Source organism: Hemiscyllium ocellatum, chromosome 21 (genome assembly GCF_020745735.1).
Source record: "Hemiscyllium ocellatum isolate sHemOce1 chromosome 21, sHemOce1.pat.X.cur, whole genome shotgun sequence".
Classification (NCBI taxonomy): domain Eukaryota; kingdom Metazoa; phylum Chordata; class Chondrichthyes; order Orectolobiformes; family Hemiscylliidae; genus Hemiscyllium; species Hemiscyllium ocellatum.
In genome coordinates this window covers 51,455,557-51,474,921 of record NC_083421.1, presented here as the reverse complement: position 1 = coordinate 51,474,921, position 19,365 = coordinate 51,455,557, and the positions used below count along the sequence as shown (strand labels likewise).

Below are 19,365 nucleotides of genomic sequence, written 5' to 3'. Positions count from 1 at the left end.
AATCCCCAAGAGCTCTGGAAGCCCAGTCACTGAGCATGTTCAAGACAGAAATCAATATCTTCCTGGACATTAATGGTATTAGTGAATATGATGATATTGTGGAAAAGTGGATTAACCCCATAATCTAATTGAATCACAGTTTAGGCTTGATAGGCTGAATTCCTGTTCCTATTAAAATTGTTGCTGATGGTGCACATTAATGTATCACAATTATACAGCCATTTTTTAAGTTAATATTTTATAATGGTAAAACTGTGGAAAGCTTCACATTAGGTGGTCCTCTTGAATTTTCCCATTTGTGTTGCCCACCTCTTCGCTTTGGGCCACAGAAAGTTATGTAATTACATCTTCTTTAGGATTCTAATACTTTAGGCTTTTCTTAAGCTCTGCTGCCACTGCTACTTTACTTGCCACCTACTTTAGTATGTACTGGCCCTACTGTTTTTGCTCTTTTTTTTAACCTGTCATTAACCTGAAACTTGTAGCTGTATATGGGTGGAAGCATCGAGTCAGGGCCACAAGGCAGCTTTAATTTCTTCCATCATGATTTGCAAAACAACAGTGCAATGATACGAAGAAAGAATTGAAGATCCAGGAGCTTTGCCTCGTATTCTGGGCTCTGTCCTATGTTTACTACAACCTTGGGGCTTAGTCATCTACTCATATTCTTCAGTATCATGTTGCATTTCAACTTGACTCCCTTGAATGCTTCTTCTTTACCCCCCACTTTGTGTTCTCCGATTTCCCCTCATCTTACCCAATGTTTCCACTTTCTGGGCAAAATAACACTTAGTCACTATACTGTTTCTAAACTAAACCACTTATCTTCCCCACAATGATATCACCAAAATAGATAATTGTGGATTAATTGACCTGTTATTCTTACTTAACATCACTGACTTGCAATATCTGATTACGATCTACAACGTCACTCAGTGAATAACAGTTTAGAACAAATAAAGCTTCAATTACTTTGAGGTATTTTGTATGGTATAGCTTATATAATTAGTAGTCTTTGGTTCCTCATTAGATGCTAAATGGAGAAGTAACTGTAGAGTTCAACGCAAAAACCGCAACTGAAGTATTGCAACGAGGAAGTATTGAGGATCTTGATGGAGACTATTTGTACATTGGAGTGACAGTTCAAGATGCTTCAGGTACAAGATAATAACTCATAACTAAAGAAATGAAAATTATCAATGCTAATGTATGTATGTACCACAGTGCTTTTCTAATTTTAAAAAAAGTATGGGTAGGGAAGCATTAAGTACAATGTTGAGGTTAACAACCCATTCAATGTTTTCATCTGGTGCGATGCAAATGACTGGGATGCCACAAGGAATGGATCCCCCAGGACATATCTGCTGTCACAATTTTGGAAGAAATGGCCACAGCTTCCCTGGCCCACCTCCAGCAGCTGAGCTTTATTCAAATCTTCTGTGAAATCTTGGATTTCACATCTTGGGTTGGCTACAATTTGTAGTTTGTGATGTTTATTGTCAACCAGGAGATGCACCCCTCAAAGGCAGGGCTGTCATTAGTTTGTAAGGTGTGCAGTGAGGGCAAGGGATTTTACATTCGTGAGTAGAGCTTATTTTTGGAACTCCTGTGTCTATAGGAGTGTTCAGGTTGTAAGTTTGCTCACTGAGCTGGAAGGTTTGTTTTCAGATGTTTCATCACCATGTTAGGTAACATCATCAGTGAGCATCAGCAGTGAAGCACCGGTGTTATGTTCCGTTTTCTATTTAAGAGTCTTGGTCTGTTAAGGTGGGTGATATCATTTCCAGTTCTTTTTCTCAGAGGTTGGTAAATGAGGTCCAAATCAATGTGTTTATTGATGGAGTTCTGGTTTGAATACCAGGCCTCTCGGAATTCCTGTGCATTTCTCTGGTTAGCCTGTCCTAGGATGGATGTGTTGTCCCAGTTGAAATGGTGTCCTTCTGCATCTATATGTAAGGATACTAGTGTTAGTGGGTCATGTCTTTTGGTGGCTAGTTGGCGTTCATATATTCTGGTGGCTAGTTTTCTGCCTGTCTGTCTGATGAAATGTTTATTACAGTCTTTGCATGGTATTTGTAAATGACATTTGTTTTGTTTGTTGTTTGTATAGGGTCCTTTAGGTTCATCAGCCACTGTTTAAGTGTGTTGGTAGGTTTGTGGGCTACCATGATGCCAAGGGGTTGGAGTAGTCTGGTCGTCATTTCAGAGATGTCTTTGATGTATGGTAATGTGACTAGAGTTTCTGGGTGTGTTGTGCCTACTTGTTTGGATTTGTTATTTTGGAATCAGTGGAGTGTGTTTATTGGATACCCATTCTTCTTGAATATGCTGTATAGGTATTTTTCTTCTGTTGCTCTATGGAGTGTCTATAGTAATGCCTGGAGTATTACGTGCAGCTTTGATCTCCTTATCTGAGGAAGGATGTTTTGGCTATGGAGAAGGTGCAAGAAAAGTTTGCTATACTGATTCCTGGAATATCATGACTGATGTATGAAGAGAGATTGGATAAGTTAGGAATATTTTCCCTGGGGTTTTGAAGAATGAGGGGGCTGTCAGAGAAATCAAACAACTATAACAGGACTCGGCAGGATTAACACAGGAAGGATTTCCCCACCAATTGGCAAGTCCAGAACCACAGGTCACAATCCAGGGATATAGGGTAGGCCTTTTCTTTGGGAGACGAGGTGAAATTTCTTTGCCCAGAGAATGGTGGAATTTCTGCCACACAGAACAGTTGAAGGCTAAAGTATTAAATGTTTTCCACAAGCAGTTAGGTATTGTTCTTATGACTAAAGAATTCAAAAAGTATGAGTAGAAAGCAGGAATCGGATACTGGATTGGATTATCAGGCGTGATCATATTCAATATTGGAGAAGACTCAAGGACCAAATAGCCTACACCTGTTCCTGTTTTCTCTGTTTCTATGTTAGGAGTGCTTTTTGCTAGCTGTCAACGGGTGTTCTTTGAGGAGGAAGCTTTGCCATCAGACATCAGGAGGTTCAATGTGAGCTAGCGCAGATGTGGAATGTTTGGTCGGTATGGACGGGTTGGACCGAAGGGTCTGATTCCATGCTGTACATCTCTATGACTCTATGAGCTGCTTTGGTCTCAAGGCCTCGAGATAATCCATATGACTTCCTGGAGGTATACATCTATTGCACTTGTGTGGCGACTCCTGACCCAGGATGAGCAGGAGTACTCTGCTGTATATTTGACCAAACCGAGTGAATTAGTGTGTAACAAGTGAGAAAGCAACCTGCCTGTGGTTCTCCAGTTTCAAGGAAGTGGTCCAACTTGAAAGCTACAAATTAAAGTTGCCAAGAATGCTACCAAACCCTGACTACTAGGCTCCCAGCCCAAGTCGTTAAAAAAAAACTGTTGTAAAATGGATCCTATCAGGGATCAACAAAGCCAAGAAACAGGACCAGCAACAAGAATATACCAGCTCAATTGTGAGGGGCTATTCTGTGCAAAATATGAGGTAGTCATAAAAGTTCTCTGACAGAAATAAGAAGATAGTTCACTTGCAAGAAATCTACTTCTCGTGGATCACATCAGTCATTGAACTATCAATTCATTGCAAACAGGGACAACAAGACATATTGTTCAAGATTAATTAATCTAAAGTCAAATGCAAAGTTTCTAGCAGGTTGGATTTGTCGTGTGCAATGATATTTAGGAGATTAAAGTGTTAAGATGTTTGCAAAAGGAATTGTGCAAGTCAAAAGTAATCATGTTTTTCATTTTGTATTTAATAAGCTGAACTATCTGAAGATGCTGAATACACCAGAGTTATATTTACAGACTCACCATATACAATTAACTTGGTAGCAACTCCACTCTTCATTAAACCAAAACTTCCATACTACATCATAGTAAGTATTTCTAGTTTCTATACCGTGAATTAACCTTATTTGATCTGTTATGGACCAGGCCTGACCCCCTCAAAACATTTCAAGAAAGCAGTCCAGACCCTAGTTTTGTGAGTTGTTTTAAGCAGGTGTATGGTGGTTAGTCTAGGAGAGATTCAGCTGGCCCAACCATTTAGTTTTAAACAAAGCAGAATTTATTTGCAAGATTACTGAATGAAACACAAACATGAGAGAACAGAATACAGAATAACTTAACTGATCCGAAAATCCAACAGACTCCCCAACTTAATGATGCTGTTCCAATACTTGTAACAATCCTCATAAACACCCCTTGGCACTGAAGGTAAAATCAAACGTAGGGTCTTATAGGAGAGATGACAGAGAGAGAAAGGATCAGCATGGACCTGCTTCTTTGGGTCCAACAGCTTCACAACTAACTGACTGCTTTCAGTGAACTGCCAGACTACTAAAAACCAAACCAAACCAATCCAAAGGAAAGCGGAACTGGAAAAACTGGCTGCTCCCCTTTCATTGTACAAATGTGTTTTTTTTTAAAATTGAAAGTCTTTTACCTGAGGCGGTATCAGTTAGCTATAATCAAGTTGGCCCTAATACCCTTCAAACCTAGACCTTTCCAAATCACTGTTTTTATAACCTCTCTGAAAAAAAAGCCAAGAACAGCATAACCATGTTGAAGGAGCAACATTGTCACAGATGGTATATTTTGTTTTTCAGCATTACACACACACATAATATTATAGTTAATATCACATTCAATTCATTTGGAAACATCAACCTCAAATATGCTTAGATACAAAGAACTGGAAGAATCTAATGACTCTCATTTGGATTCTAAAACATTTTAAGCACTATTTTATAGATTTGTACATTATAGCTTAGTTCCTGTTTTAATGATAACAACAATCGGTAATATTTTAATATATTTTTGCATTTTTTTGGCTATTGTTATAGTGAAGCCAATTTCAGCAATTTCAGGAAGCAATTTACTCCACATAGTGTGTGCCATAAGACTACTCAGAGTCATAGCATTATACAACACGAAAACAGTCCCTTTGGTCCAACTAGTCCATGCTGAATGTTATCCCAAATCAAATCAGTCCTACCTGCCTGATTAGATTAGATTACTTACAGTGTGGAAACAGGCCCTTCGGCCCAACAAGTCCACACCGACCCGCCGAAGCGCAACCCACCCATACCCCTACATATACCCCTTACCTAACACTACGGGGAATTTAGCATGGCCAATTCACCTGACCCGCACATCTTTGGACTGTGGGAGGAAACCGGAGCACCCGGAGGAAACCCACGCAGACACGGGGAGAACGTGCAAACTCCACACAGTCAGTCGCCTGAGGCGGGAATTGAACCCAGGTCCCTGGCGCTGTGAGGCAGCAGTGCTAACCACTGTGCCACCGTGCCTGCTTCTGGCCCATATCTCTCCAAACCTTTCCTATTCATGTATCTATCCAACTATCTTTTAAATGTTGTAATTATACCTACATCAACCACTTCCTCAGGAAATTCATTCAACCTAAGCCAGCCTCTATGTAAAAAAATTGCCTCTGTCTCTTTTAAATCTCTTCCCTCTCATCTTAAAAATGTGTCCCCTAATCTTGAAATCCTCCATCCTAGGGAAAGGGCAACCACCATTAACTCTATCTATACCTCTCATTACCTTATAAACTTCTACCAGATTGCCTCTAAACCTTCTACACTCCATTGAAAAAAGTCTCAGCCTACCCAGCCTTTCTTTATATCTCAAAACTTCCATACACTCTTGATATTATACTTTGCAAAGAATATAAAATTGGACAGACAGGCATAAATGCCAGTGACACCACACTGCCTACTCAAAAGGACATTAAGTTTGTGCATGAGATCATGCACATAGCATCCATGAGTTTCATCTTAAAGATGAGATTGGTAGTAAGTTCCTTCTCTTTTCTACCGTCTGAATTCACTGAACATCTGAAATTAACACTGTATGGGTTTCCTTAATATGCCTTAGGAACAGGTTTAAAGTCATAGGGTCATAAAGCAGAGAAACAGGCCCTTCTTGTTTGAGAGGGAATAATCCAGAGTGCAACAGGGTGATCGAAAATGTGCTTCAACTTTGTCATCGAAATGGTTTGTTTTTATTACAATTTTTGATTCAGCTATCTCAGTTGCCTTCAGAAATAGTTGAAGAAATGAGTTAAATCTTGGATTTGTTGACTTTGCCACTGTTCCAGAGAAGAATTGTGAAATAACAACTTTAAATATGACTTTTCCATGCTATGCAAATTCAGTCTATTAATCTTGCCATGGAATCTGAATTTCTGCTCTACTTGCAGATTTTGCAGTTTATATTTATTATATACTGTAGAGGCCATAAGATGTAGGAACTGAAGTAGGACATTTAGCCCATTGAGTTTGCTCTTCTTTTCCATTTACCTTCCTTATTACCCACTCAAATTAAATGCTAGCTGTTTGTGATTCATGTGTAAAAAATCCAAATCCCTGTACACGGCAACTTTCTGCAGTTTTTTCCTCATTTTATTAATATCCAGCTCTTTTATGCCTCCAGCCAAAGTGCATAGCCTCACATTGTATTCCATCTTCTGGATTAGTGGTGCTGGAAGAGTACAGCAGTTCAGGCAGCATCCGAGGAGTAAAATCGATGTTTCAGGCAAAAGCCCTTCATCAGGAATACAGGCAGAGTGCCTGAAGGGTGGAGAGATAAGTTAGAGGAGGGTGGGAGTGGGGAGAAAGTAGCATAGAGTAGGAAATGACCTGGGAGTTGCAGTGGGGGAAGGACTCCCTGAGATTCTTGTAGAGAGAGGAGGAAAACTTCTTCAAGGCAGGCATCCTTGCAAGAGGATTCGCAGTAGGGTTAAAATCAACTGGGTAAAAACAATGACTGCCATCTGCCAAGTGTTTCCCCACGCATTTTACCTGCCTAAATCCCTCTGTAGTCTCATTGTGTAACTCTCAGGACTTGTCTTACCATCTGTTCTTGTGTCATCTACAAATCTGGCAATAATACATTCATTTCCCTCCAGTTAATTAATATATTTTAAAGAATTGTGGTCCCAGCACTCATCCCTGGTTACCACTTTACTAGTTACTGGTTGTCATCCTGAAAATGTCTCCCTTATTCATATCTCAGTCCTTGATTAGTTATCCAACCCACTAGGAACACTAATATACCACTCCCAATATCATAGATTCTTATTTTGTTAAGTAGACTTATTGCAGTACCTTATCAAAAACCACTTTGAAATCTAGGTTTATTAATCTGGTGCCCCTTTATCTACCTTGCTTATTACCTCCTCAAAAAATTCTAAAACAATTGTCAGGCATGATTTCCTTTTCATGAAGTAATGCTGACTCTCATTGATTAGATTATATATTTCTAATCTTCTGCTATTGCATCCTTTATAATAGAATAAAGCATTTTTGTGATGACACATGTTAAGCAAATTGACCTATAATTACCTGTTTTCTGTCTCCCTCTCTTTTTGAATAAAGATGTTGAAATAACTCCACAGAGGCCATTATCCCGTCACCAAGTCACCTTTTATTTACACGTGGCATACTCTTGACATCGATCCAACTCCTCAGAGCTTGCTCTCAGAGTGAATAGGATGTCTGACACTCCTTTTTTTCTTCTTTTTCTTCTTTTTCTATTTTCTGTTTTTTTTTCTTTTTTGTGTGTAGTTGTGAGACACAGTGAGAGACACAAAGTGTACAAATCTTTATTCAATTTCCACCACCAGGAAGAAAGGAAACACCCGAGTGGCCAGTGACAAGCAGTGCCCTTTGCATCAAAGGGCAATGCTGTGTGATCAAAACAGTGAAGGGGAGGGCAGGGACTAAATCAAAATAGAGTTGGAGGGGGACACTCCTGTTTTTATCTGTCATACAGGGCTCATTGATTGGACCAAATTAACAATCCCAATCAAGGAACTCGTATTGTATGAAGTCCACCTGACTGACCTTGATACAACCACTACGTCCCTCCCCGCTGAGTCCTTTAACACCATTAGTTTCCTGACAACATTTTTGCCAGTGATAGTTGTTATGTTTATTTCCAGGTCTGCTGGGCCCCTTTATTATTTTATACGTTTGGAATGTCATTACTATCCTTACTGTGAAGGCTAACAATAGTCAGTTAGTTCAGTTGACTGGATAGATGGCTTGCACTGTAGAGTGACACCAACAGCATGGGTTCAATTTCCACAATGGCTGAGGTTACCATGAAGGACCCTCCTTCTCAACTGCTCCCCTCACCTGAGACTTTACCTTTTAATGGAAAATATTATTCAACTCATCTGACATTTTCTAGTTGCCCATTATTATATCTCCCTCCTCATTCTCTAAAGGGCCTATATTCTCTTTGGCCACTCTTTTCCTTACAATATATTTAAAGAAGCTCTTACTATCCACTTTATATCACTTGCTAGTTTTCCCTCATAATTTGTTTTTTCTCTCTTTGTTTTTATTTGGTCATGTTTTGTGGGCTTTTAGAGCTTTTCCAAGTGTTTGATTTTTGCCATGTTGTATGTCTTTCCCTTCAAATTGATTCTATTCTTATCTTCCTTGTTTAACCATGGAGAGTTTCTGTGCTTCTTCAGACTTCTTCATCTTCCTCATTGGGATATATCTTCTGTGAGTCACGAACAATTTTTTGAAACATGTACCATGATTCCTTTTCTGCTAAGCTCCTTTCCCAGTTCACTCCACACAACTCAGCCCTAATTGTTTACTTTTAATTCAGTTTGGTACAATGGTTTCTGCCTTTAGTTTCTCATTGTCAGGCTGAATACTAAATTCATGTTATGGCCACTGTTCCTGTCAACACCTTACTCTGAGATCATGTATTAAGCCTGCCACAGTACCAGATCCAAAATAGCGGAATCTCTTATATTTTCATACATTCAGATTGTATGTTTATTGTATTTTATAGGTACTTATATGCATGAACTTAGCAGATTATTAATGGATGATTTTCAATAACCATAATTCTAGCAACCAAGAGAAGATGAACAAGAGAGAGATAAAATCTCAGACAGTAAGAAAAGTATTTAAAGTAAATGGCATAGACTGGCAATGAGATGAAACGAAATTCTGTAATTTTATTGTGAATAAAGTGTCAAAGTAAAGGTGACATAGTCCCAGATGACCATTGGGCTTCTCTGTCTTTGGAGAGAGATGACTGGTGGTAAGTTTAACCTGAGGGTTACCACACCTCAGGTGAGGAGTGAAATTGAGAAGATGGGTTCTTGGTGGTAACCTCTGCCATGAAGCCATAGAGTCATATGGCATGGAAACAGATCCTTCGGTCCAACTCATCTACACTGACCAGACATCCAAATCTGACCTAATCCCATTTGCCAGCATTTAGCCCATATCCCTCTAAACCCTTCATGTTCAAATACCCAACCAGATACATTTAAGTTTTATAATTGACCCACCTCCACCACTTTGGCAACTCACTCCATATATGCACCACCCTTTGCATGTAACAATTGTCCCTCAGGTCCTTTTTAAATCTTTCCCCTGTCACCTTAAGCTAATATCTTCTAGTTTTGGATTCTTTCACCCTTGAAAAAAGACCTTGGCTATTTACCCTATCGATGCCCCTCATGATTTTATAAACTTCACACCTCAGTCTCCAACAGTCCAGAGAAAAAGCCCAGTCTATTCAGCCTCTGATTATAACTCCCTATATCCTCCAGTCCCAGCAACATCCTTGTAAATTGTTTCTTCACCTCTCGAGTTTAATAACATCCTTCCTATAGAAGGGTATTCAGAATTGTACCTAGTACAGAGAAACCTTGATTATCCGAATGACACAGGCAGTTAGTATTTTGTTTAGTTAATCAAATTCCGGATAATCAAATGTCAGATAATATAGTTTAGTCAAGCATCGGAACCTTGCAATCTTGCTGGATAATCCAATATTTAGGTAATCGAATGCCGGATAATCCAGGTTCCTCTGTATTCCAAAGTGGTCTCACCAAATTCATGTAAGCCATAACATGAGATCTCAACTCCTCTCTCAGTGTTCTAACCAATGAAGGCAAGCATGCCAAATGCCTTCATTATTACTGTGACTACCTGCGATTTCTCTTTCAAGGAATTATGCACCTGCATCCCTAGGTGTCTTTGTTTGGCAGCTCTCCCCAGGACCATACCATTAACCATATAAGTCCTGTATCGGTTTGCCTTACCAAAGTACAACACCTCATTTATCTAAATTCAACTCCATTTGCACTTCTTGGCCCATTGGCCCATCTGATCAAGGTCCCATTCTGCTCTGTGATAATTTTCCTCACTGTCTACTACACCACTATCTTGGTGACATCTGCAAGCTTACTAACTATTCCTCCTATATTCACATCCAAACCATTTATAGAGCAACCTCAAATAACCACACAGGCAGGGAGTATTTTGTTCGGATTATCGAATATTTGGATAATCGAATGCCAGATAGCACAGTTTAGCCAAGCATCGCGATCTTGTCCAAATAGTCCAAAATTCGGGTAATTGAATGCCGGATAATCGAGGTTCCTCTGTCTGTAAGTGATAAAAAGCAGTGGATCCAACATCAATCCTTGTGGCACACGACTGGTCACAGACCTCCAATCCGAAAAATAACTTCCACCGCCACCCTCTGTCTCCTACCCTCAAGCCAATTTTGTATCCAATTGGCTAGCTCCCCCTGAATCCCATGTGATCTAACCTTACTAACCAATCTACCATGTGGAACCTTGTTGAATGCTTTGCTGAAGTCCATATAGACAATGACTACCACTCTGCCTTCATCAATTTTCTTTGCCACCTCTTCAAAAATCTCAATCAAGTTAGTGAGACATGGTTTCCCATGCACAATGCCGTGCTGATTATCCCTAATAGCTTTTTCCTTGCCAAATGCATGTAAGGCTGACTTGCCTATTGTTCCCTGGCTTTTCCTTACAGCTTCTGTTAAATAATGGCACCACATTAGCCAACCACTAGTCTTCTGGCACATTAACCATAGCTATCGATGATACAAATATCTGAGCAAGAGGCCCAGCAATCTGTTCCCTAGCGTCCCACAAAGTTCTAGGAAACACTTGAGCAGGTGCCAGTATGTTAACGGCTTGCTCTTCTGTTGGGAAATAAGGTGTCAGTATGCATTTTAAGACATCTAGCACCTCCCCTCCTGTAATGTGAACTCTTTTCAAGTCATCACTACTTCCCCAACTTACCTAGCTTCCACGTCCTTCTCCACCATGAATACTGAGATAAAATACTATTTTAGCATCTCACCCATCTCCTCTAGTTCCATACATAGATGACCAGAGCCTCAATTTCCCTAGTCATCCAGCATTCCCTACACAAACCAGTCTTGCTATTCATACCAATAGCAACCTACTGTCTTTGAACTTGCATTATCTCATTCTTAAAGGTCTCCCACTTTCCAAATGTCCATTCACGTTTGAATAGCTTCACCCAATCAAATTGTGAAAGTTCTTGTCTAATATTGTCAAAATTGGTCATACTACAATTTAGAACTTTAACTTTTTGATCAGAGAACATAGAACATAGAACAATACAGCACATTACAGACCCTTTGGCCCATGATGTTGTTCTGGCCTTTTATCCTATTCTAAAATCAAACTAAGCTACATACTCTTCATTGTACTATTATCCATTTGCCTAGCCAAGTATCACTTAAATGTACTTAATGTATATGATTCTACTACCACCCTTAGCAGTGCAGTTCTATCCTTTTCCACAACTATTTTAAACTAATAGAATTGTGATCACTCACTCCAAAGTGCTCTCCCACTGACACCTCAGTCACTTGACCTGCCTTATTTCCCAACAGAAGAGCAAGTATCACTCCTTTTCTAGTAGGTATATTTGCATATTAAATAAGCAAGTTTTCTTGGACACACTAAACAAATTCTTCCCCATCCAAGCCGTTAACATAGTGACAGTCACAATCTATGTTTGGAAAGTTAAAAATCCTCTCCCATTTCAACCCTATTTTTCTTACAGATATCTGAGATCTCCTTACATAATTTTTCTCAACTCCCTGCTGACTATTGGGGGCCTACAATACCATCCTCTCAAGGTGATCACCCCTTTCTTATTTTTAATGTCACTGGACGGTCTCCCAGGAATTTGCTGCAGTGTGAAAATTAAATGCTATTGGTGTCACTTTGCATCGCAAACCAGCCATAGCATTCATTAAAATGTACATCTGAAGGCACAGAAATGAGTCATTTGATAGATTTATGTTTTCATGACCTCGGCGATAAAGGTCACATGGTTATAAATCAGAAAAGAAATTCTGGTGGTTAGAATTGTGCACTCTGAGTCACTTAATTTTCGTTCCTATCAAGATGTGACACCTAAGGTTAAAATCCAGTTGACATTTGCCAGTAGGAAATATCGTCAAGTTACCTTGAAAGTTGGTCATTGTGTGGTGCACTGTGTTGTCACACCAAAAATGTTACTTCATATAGTATTAATGCTCACACATAACATCATAATTATACATAATTTTCAATGTGAATGTCCTGGTCTTATTTTGTAAGTTCAACTAATGTACAGTGGATCAAAGCTGATAATTTGAACTTTATTAATGTTATTAGTTCTATTCTAGAGATGGGCAACAATTACTGCCCTAGTCAGTCATATACATGTTCCAGCCATAAGTATTCTTTTTAAAAATTATATTCAGAAGTATGCAATCACCCTCCAGTGCCATCATTAATTTTGGAGATTAATAGTTTGATGATAAACTCAAATTTTATCTCTTAATTTCTTTAACAGGCCCAAGTAAAGGACATTTTGGGACAGCCAGTAGGCGATATCACGCTTACAATTTTTACAGAAGCTGTTTTCGAAGGTGGCGAGAGGAGGGAACTGACACCAGAAGATTTGAGACAAGAAAAACAGACCAGAAGAGATGATGGAACAGCATTGTTCATCTTCACTGCTCCAACTGATATTCAAGAAGTAGAATTTAAGGTTGGTGCCTCTATGTGCAACAGACTGTGATAGATGTATAAATATACATGGTTAATTTACAATTTTCAATGTTAATTGCATGCAAGTATTTTTACAAACTATGGGCCAGTAGGATGCTACTACATAATTTAAACAATTGGACGGTCACCTACCCAAAGCTGATCGCTCCCCTTTTAAGTATGCATTCTCAACTACGAAGGGCATCATTGTGGGAGTTTTCCCAATCCCTGACCAATGTGAACAATGACAAATCCATTGGAAAAGTACAGTATAATTGGAAAAATTACATTCTTGAGGTCGAGAAAACTAGTCCAATGGTGAGAGGAGAATTTCGGTAGTGAGGCCAAGAGATTAAGTTGCATGTATTAACATCTCACTTTGTGTTCTTGCTTCATTTATATGCAGTTGGCTATTCTCCCAACAGTGGAGAGAAACTAGATGGTGATAATTTTTGACATGAAACTTAAAGAAATACATGGCAGCCCCAGCTCACGTCTTGTGCTTCCGGATCTCCAACTTAGTCAGTAGTCCCCAGTACCTCAGGGCATGCTCTATGGTAGTGACCACTGCAGACACCTGCCTATGAATTTTGGCACTGAAAACACAACGGTCTCACAATATTATCATGCATATCTCGAACTCATTTAGAAATACAATTATACACTTCAATGCTACACATTGGTGTGCACATCATTCAGAACTTGAGCACATCAGAACATCATACAGGGTCACCATATTTCAATCTTGCCTTGCTTGTTGGAGCTGAATTAAGCAAAACAGTGATCAGAGAAGAGGGCAGACATCTTGCTTCGCAAGACCATGCTACATCAATGTCACACTTGCAGTCTGTGTCAGCAGCTTATGCAGCAAACACTTTGCATGGGCTTCAACCAAATAGCTATGTCTGGACGTCTAAGCAGAGAAGTCCTCAGTCAAATCAAGGAGGATGTTATCAGGTTCTAGGAGATAGCTCACAGGACCTTGTCTCAAGGAAAGAGAAGTCTAGGGTAAGATAGGCCAATCTTTCTTGAAGACCCTTCTCCCTTTCTTGGGGCTTCAAGGGAAGGAAACAGAACTTGCTTTTGTTGACCTATTCTGCTGCTATTGTTTTTCTGTGCTGACATCTCACCTCGGACCCGAACTAAAATTCTCTCTCATGTCCTTGTGAGTGAGAATACAAACTGTTAGGACGGAGCTACCGTCCCCGGTGTTCGTTTGAAGGAGAGAGACACTGGATCTGATTCAAAATATAAGCTTTTACTGAGAGAGAGACGTACGTAAATACAGTGAGATATTTACTGCTCACTGGAGAAAGCGCCTTCTGAAATCTTTCCAAAAACCCCTGCTTGATATATTGTTTGCTAAGCTAACGCTACGTAATCACTCACACACGTGATCTCTCACAGACAAAGGCTTCCTGTGAACAGGCCTCGGCCTTGGCAGGTATCCACGAGATGGTCTGTCTTCTAAACAAGGTCTCCGAGTAAAGGCTGCCATTGTATTGGTCTGACCTTGGTAGTCCAGCTGCACAGGCAGTTTCGGTAAACAGTCCAAACAGCAGCTCCGCAGCGCCCCCTGATTTCCCAAGCAGCAACTACAGGTCTACCCTCCCTCGGCGTATAGATATACATCCCAACAATACTTAAAGTTGGACCTTATCAGCTTTTGACAGGTGACCATCCAATTGTTTAAGTTGGGCAGCAACATTCTGGTGGCTCAAGAGCAGGTGAGAAATATAAAACATTTTTAACATTGTGCCTGCCCTGTTTCCACCAGATGTTTAGATTTATGTTGTCTTCATTATACTTTCCCTGCAATCCAAACTTTTCTACTGATTGTTTTCAATGCGTAAATTTGGTTCTACTTTACAGGAAGTTGCTTCTGGACAGAAATTCATGCAAGTGAAATTTTGTTATTAGTATTAAATTGATAGTTAACTTTAATTTGGTAAAGACTTTCCCACATCATGTGTACATATAATCTATTGCATCTTTTTCTTTAGATCAAAATAATTGGTCTTGATGATGAGCGTCCAATCTCCAAGACATACACAGCGAAAGCTTATCAGTCAATCTCTGAAAGTTACCTGTATATTGCTTGGACAGGAGCTTTCCAAAAATTCCACGTAGGGGATTATCTGAACGTTAATCTAGTCGCAAGTAGTCCATACTTGAATAAAATAAAACATTTCCACTATCAGGTAAAAATAGTTTATTAGTTTTAATATTAATGTCTAATGGGTATTTCTTTGAAAAGTATGTCTTGGGAAACTTGATGTTGTTTATAGACTTAAAAAGTATTATAAAACATTTATGACTATAGACATCTCATCACACCTCCAATGTTAGTCTTACATTGGATACTGCATATTTGGCCAGGTTAAAAAAGTACCAGATCCATGGCTTCTTCCTTATGCTTTTACTTAAGCTTCTCATGAACAAAGCCAGGGCTGTGATTTCTAGCTAGAATAGTGAGTACGAGTTGAATGATTTTGATCTGAAGCACTTTATGGTCAGCAATCCTGCCACTAAGAAACAGTTAAAATCTATGACTTGAATTTGTCTTGGATCAAAAAGCCTTAAAATTTCTTTCCTTAGAAGTAACACAACTCGATTAACAACAGAATAATGCAATCTGAATTATATCCTGTAAAACTCTTATCTTATGAAGCAATGCATAATTTAAGTTATTAATAATGTCAAAAGACTTCTATTCAATATATATTTAAAATTATATTAGCATGCATAGATTCCTTACTCAAGATGTCACATTCCAAAGTACAAATGCAGGACAATATAAATTGCTCAATGATTCCAAGCTAGCTCAGCAAATAGTATTTGAATTTTGGATGACAGAAGGCTTTTTTATTAAAACAATTTGATATTCTGGATTCATAGACCTTACCAGATGGGGAAACTGAGTGATCCTACATATATAAATGGTGTATCTAGTTTGCATTTTGTCTGTGAAACTGGAATGTGACACCTATCTATATGTAAATTTATGTGTCACCCATGACCAGAAGTTCGGTTAACCAGGTCACCATGCCAGGATCTGATTTCGCAAGCAGCAGAGAAGAGCCTTGTTTGGAGGTTGTAATCCGAGGCAATGCTTAATATGCCACTTGAATAAGGAGTAGAGGAATGATCTTTGTTTGTGTCCTTTGTAAACATTTTGGTTTCTGTATTTATAAACATGCAATTAATAGTACAAAATATTCAGTTATAGAGGCACTTATGCTTGGTGTTGAAGAGTGTATCTCTTCAATGACCTATTATCTTCTACAGATTAATATTAGACATTATATAGCAGCTGCTGTGAAAAGTAATTTTATTGTGAGAATATAGTGCAGTCCCAATACTGTGAAGACACATAAATGAAAATGAAAATAACAATTGCAAGATAATTTCATTAAAGTCTGAAATAAAGTTGGGACTAAATCTAATACAATTAGAATATATAAATTTGATTGTATCAGAAGTTTTAAGACTCCAGTATTGAAGCAAGATTTATGTTTTTAACACATTCTGAGCTATGAATTTCTATTTTTGTCATAAACTAGGTTGTATCAAAAGGCAAAATAGTTTTATTTGAAACCCAAGACCGTCCAGTTGGCAATCAGGTTTTCAACCTGAATATTCCCATTACTAGAGAAATGATACCTTCTGCACGTTTGATTGCATATTATGTGGTAACTGGAGAAAACAATGCTGAGCTTGTTGTTGATTCTCTGTGGTTTGAGGTGGAAGAGAAGTGTTTAAACAATCAACAGGTGGGTTCAAACAAAGTGTCCAATCAAAGTAGACTATACTTCATTTAAATAATAATCGTTGTAACAACCAGTTGAAGGCACTATCCACAAGACTACATAAAAATGATATATTCTTTGGCTGGAAGTTCCCGTTAAAAACTGCTCTTCTCTTTATGCTTAGATGTTCTTAGCTTGAACAACTTGCCTTTAAACTTTACTCACTTTCCCTAGTTATGGTTGACATTATGTAGGCCCACATGGTAACCTAGCTATTCCACTTATAGGTTAGATTAGATTACTTTCAGTGTGGAAACAGGCCCTTCGGCCCAATAAATCCACACCGACCCACCAAAGCGCAACCACCCAGACCCATTCCCCTACATTTACCCCTTCACTTAACACTACAGGCAATTTAGCATGGGCAATTCACCTAACCTGCATATTTTTGGATTGTGGGAGGAAACCGGAGCACCCCCATGCAGACACAGGGAGAATGTATAAACTCCACACAGTCAGTAGCCTGAGGCGAGAATTGAACCCGGGTCTCTGGCTCTGTGAGGCAGTAGTGCTAACCACTGTGTCACCATGCCGCCCATGAACTCTCATAACAATCTGAATCTAGGCCGACTCTAGCCCCCTTCCTGACCTCTTTCTCCATTATGCTGGTAACTCATTCTCATTCTTGACATGAGACTTTTGTTTAAATATTTCCTGATTTTGTCTAGCAACAGTTAATTAAGAATGATTTACAAATACATTCCATATCTTCAGTAGTATCTTTTCAAATTATTGTTCTACTACCATGTTTATTGTATAAGGTGGTTTTTCTCATATTTTCTAAGGTAAAATGCTTTTCTGTCTTGGAGGATTGTTTATTCAGTGGCTGACTAAAAATAGACTAAATTGGTTACAATCAAGAGTATTCCGGCATTCCTAATTCTTAAACCATACCTGTGAAATAGAGGAGTCTAACTAACTATGCTTCAGTATTTACTGTGTTTGTATTGTGCAGAATGTAATAGGTATTCTCTGAAACAAAAAGTCTCAGTACATCAATTTAACAGGAAGCATCTCCAAGTGAACAGTTGAATATGCTGTATTTAATGTTAACAGGTTCTATTGAGTACAGATTCTGTTGTTTACAAACCAGGAAACGAAATGGATTTAAGAATTAGCGCTCAACCGAATTCACTCGTTGCGCTATCTTCCATTGACACTGCTATGTATTCAATAAGAAAAGGAAGCAAGCTCTCAATTGAAAAAGTTAAGTCACTTTCACATCTTAAAAAATACTATTTCACACCAAATACTTTGTATATGAACTCTAATTTGTTTTGTGGGGATTGTTTTTGTAAGTTTATTTTGTAAATTTTTTATATCATGCCATGTTGAATATTTTGGTTTGCATTACAAGAAATAAGTAACATAACTTGCATAGATCATTATTATATATTTATGATTTTAAAAAAAGAATTAAATTGATAAATTGACCCATAGAATTTAAATTTGACTACATCACTTCCACTGTGCTTGCTTGTTAGAATATCTACTTGCATTGAGCAAATGGCATCAACTACTTGCCATTTCCAGTGAAGGGAATTACAAGAGCATTGCCTGATGCACATCAGCTATTGGTTAAAATAGGTTTTAAGAAAGATTTTAATGGAGTTGAAAGGAATGGAGAGGCATAGGCAATGTAACTTTCCTCATCCTTTTCCTCCTCTCCCTCTGCTAGCCCCAAACCTATTGATGGGAAATGGAAGTGGCAGTTAATTGAACAGGTCCCTACCATCTCACCTAATATAAATCTAGGCTTGTAGACAGCCTTCCCACCTGGATGTTAATTGAAGCCCTTTCTTCCAAATTATTCCTTCTTCCTGAGCCAGCAATTCTTTCACAACAAACCCCATCCCATTCTTGATCCTCAGTCTCTAGTAGGTGCATTACCAGCAGAAGCCACTGTTGGTGATGCTGATTGGCAATTGAAAGCTGCCAGCCTTTAATCAGGAGTTCCTGGAGATGATCTGCTACTTTGCAATTAAGTCTTGATGAACACTTGATTCCAGAGAACCTTCCCCACTGTAGACAATGGTTTCTCACTGGTTCTCCATTCACCAACATTAAATTCCAAGAAAGGATTCACCATCTTGAGCCTAGGCTGAAAGTAATGTGTTGGATAAAAGCAAGTTTAGGGAAAGAAGATTTTAGGGATGAATGGTCAGTCTGAACAGTATTAGAGTAAAATCAACAATCAGATGAAAAACTATTTTTGGATTTTTATATGGTACAGGAAAATGAATATTCACATTAAGTAACAATTGCTGTTCTTTGCATAGGTACTTCTTGATGCTGAAAAGCATGATCTTGGATGTGGAGCTGGAGGAGGAAAAAATAACGCTGATGTTTTCAAGAGAGCCGGGCTGACATTTCTGACTAATGCCAATGCTAAAGCTTTGCTAGTTACCGGTAACAATGCAATAGAATTAAGAAATTCTAATTAAAACATGCAACTATATCTACATCCATCCAAGGGATTGTTGTCCCATGATTCAGAATGTTATATATCTTGGAACTGTTGAATGTGGGAATTTTCGAATGAGAATCAGGAATTGAAACCCTGGAAAGTTTTCCTGTTCCCTGGAAAAAAGAAGTTGGTCCTTCTGTAACCTGACTGAGACTGGCTGGTTCAGCACAGATAAGTGACTTCTTTGA

General features: G+C 38.7%; 1 protein-coding gene across 1 annotated transcript in view; it reads left to right on the top strand.

The window, feature by feature from the left end:
- c5 (complement component 5) overlaps positions 1 to 19,365 on the top strand; it is a 126,793-nt gene that overhangs the window by 25,264 nt on the left and 82,164 nt on the right. Inside the window, exons 9-15 of the mRNA XM_060841096.1 lie at positions 1,031 to 1,157; positions 3,760 to 3,875; positions 12,705 to 12,902; positions 14,905 to 15,102; positions 16,465 to 16,674; positions 17,767 to 17,916; positions 18,990 to 19,119. Coding sequence (XP_060697079.1) covers positions 1,031 to 1,157; positions 3,760 to 3,875; positions 12,705 to 12,902; positions 14,905 to 15,102; positions 16,465 to 16,674; positions 17,767 to 17,916; positions 18,990 to 19,119 — 1,129 coding nt within the window. The remainder of the gene's footprint in view (positions 1 to 1,030; positions 1,158 to 3,759; positions 3,876 to 12,704; positions 12,903 to 14,904; positions 15,103 to 16,464; positions 16,675 to 17,766; positions 17,917 to 18,989; positions 19,120 to 19,365) is intronic.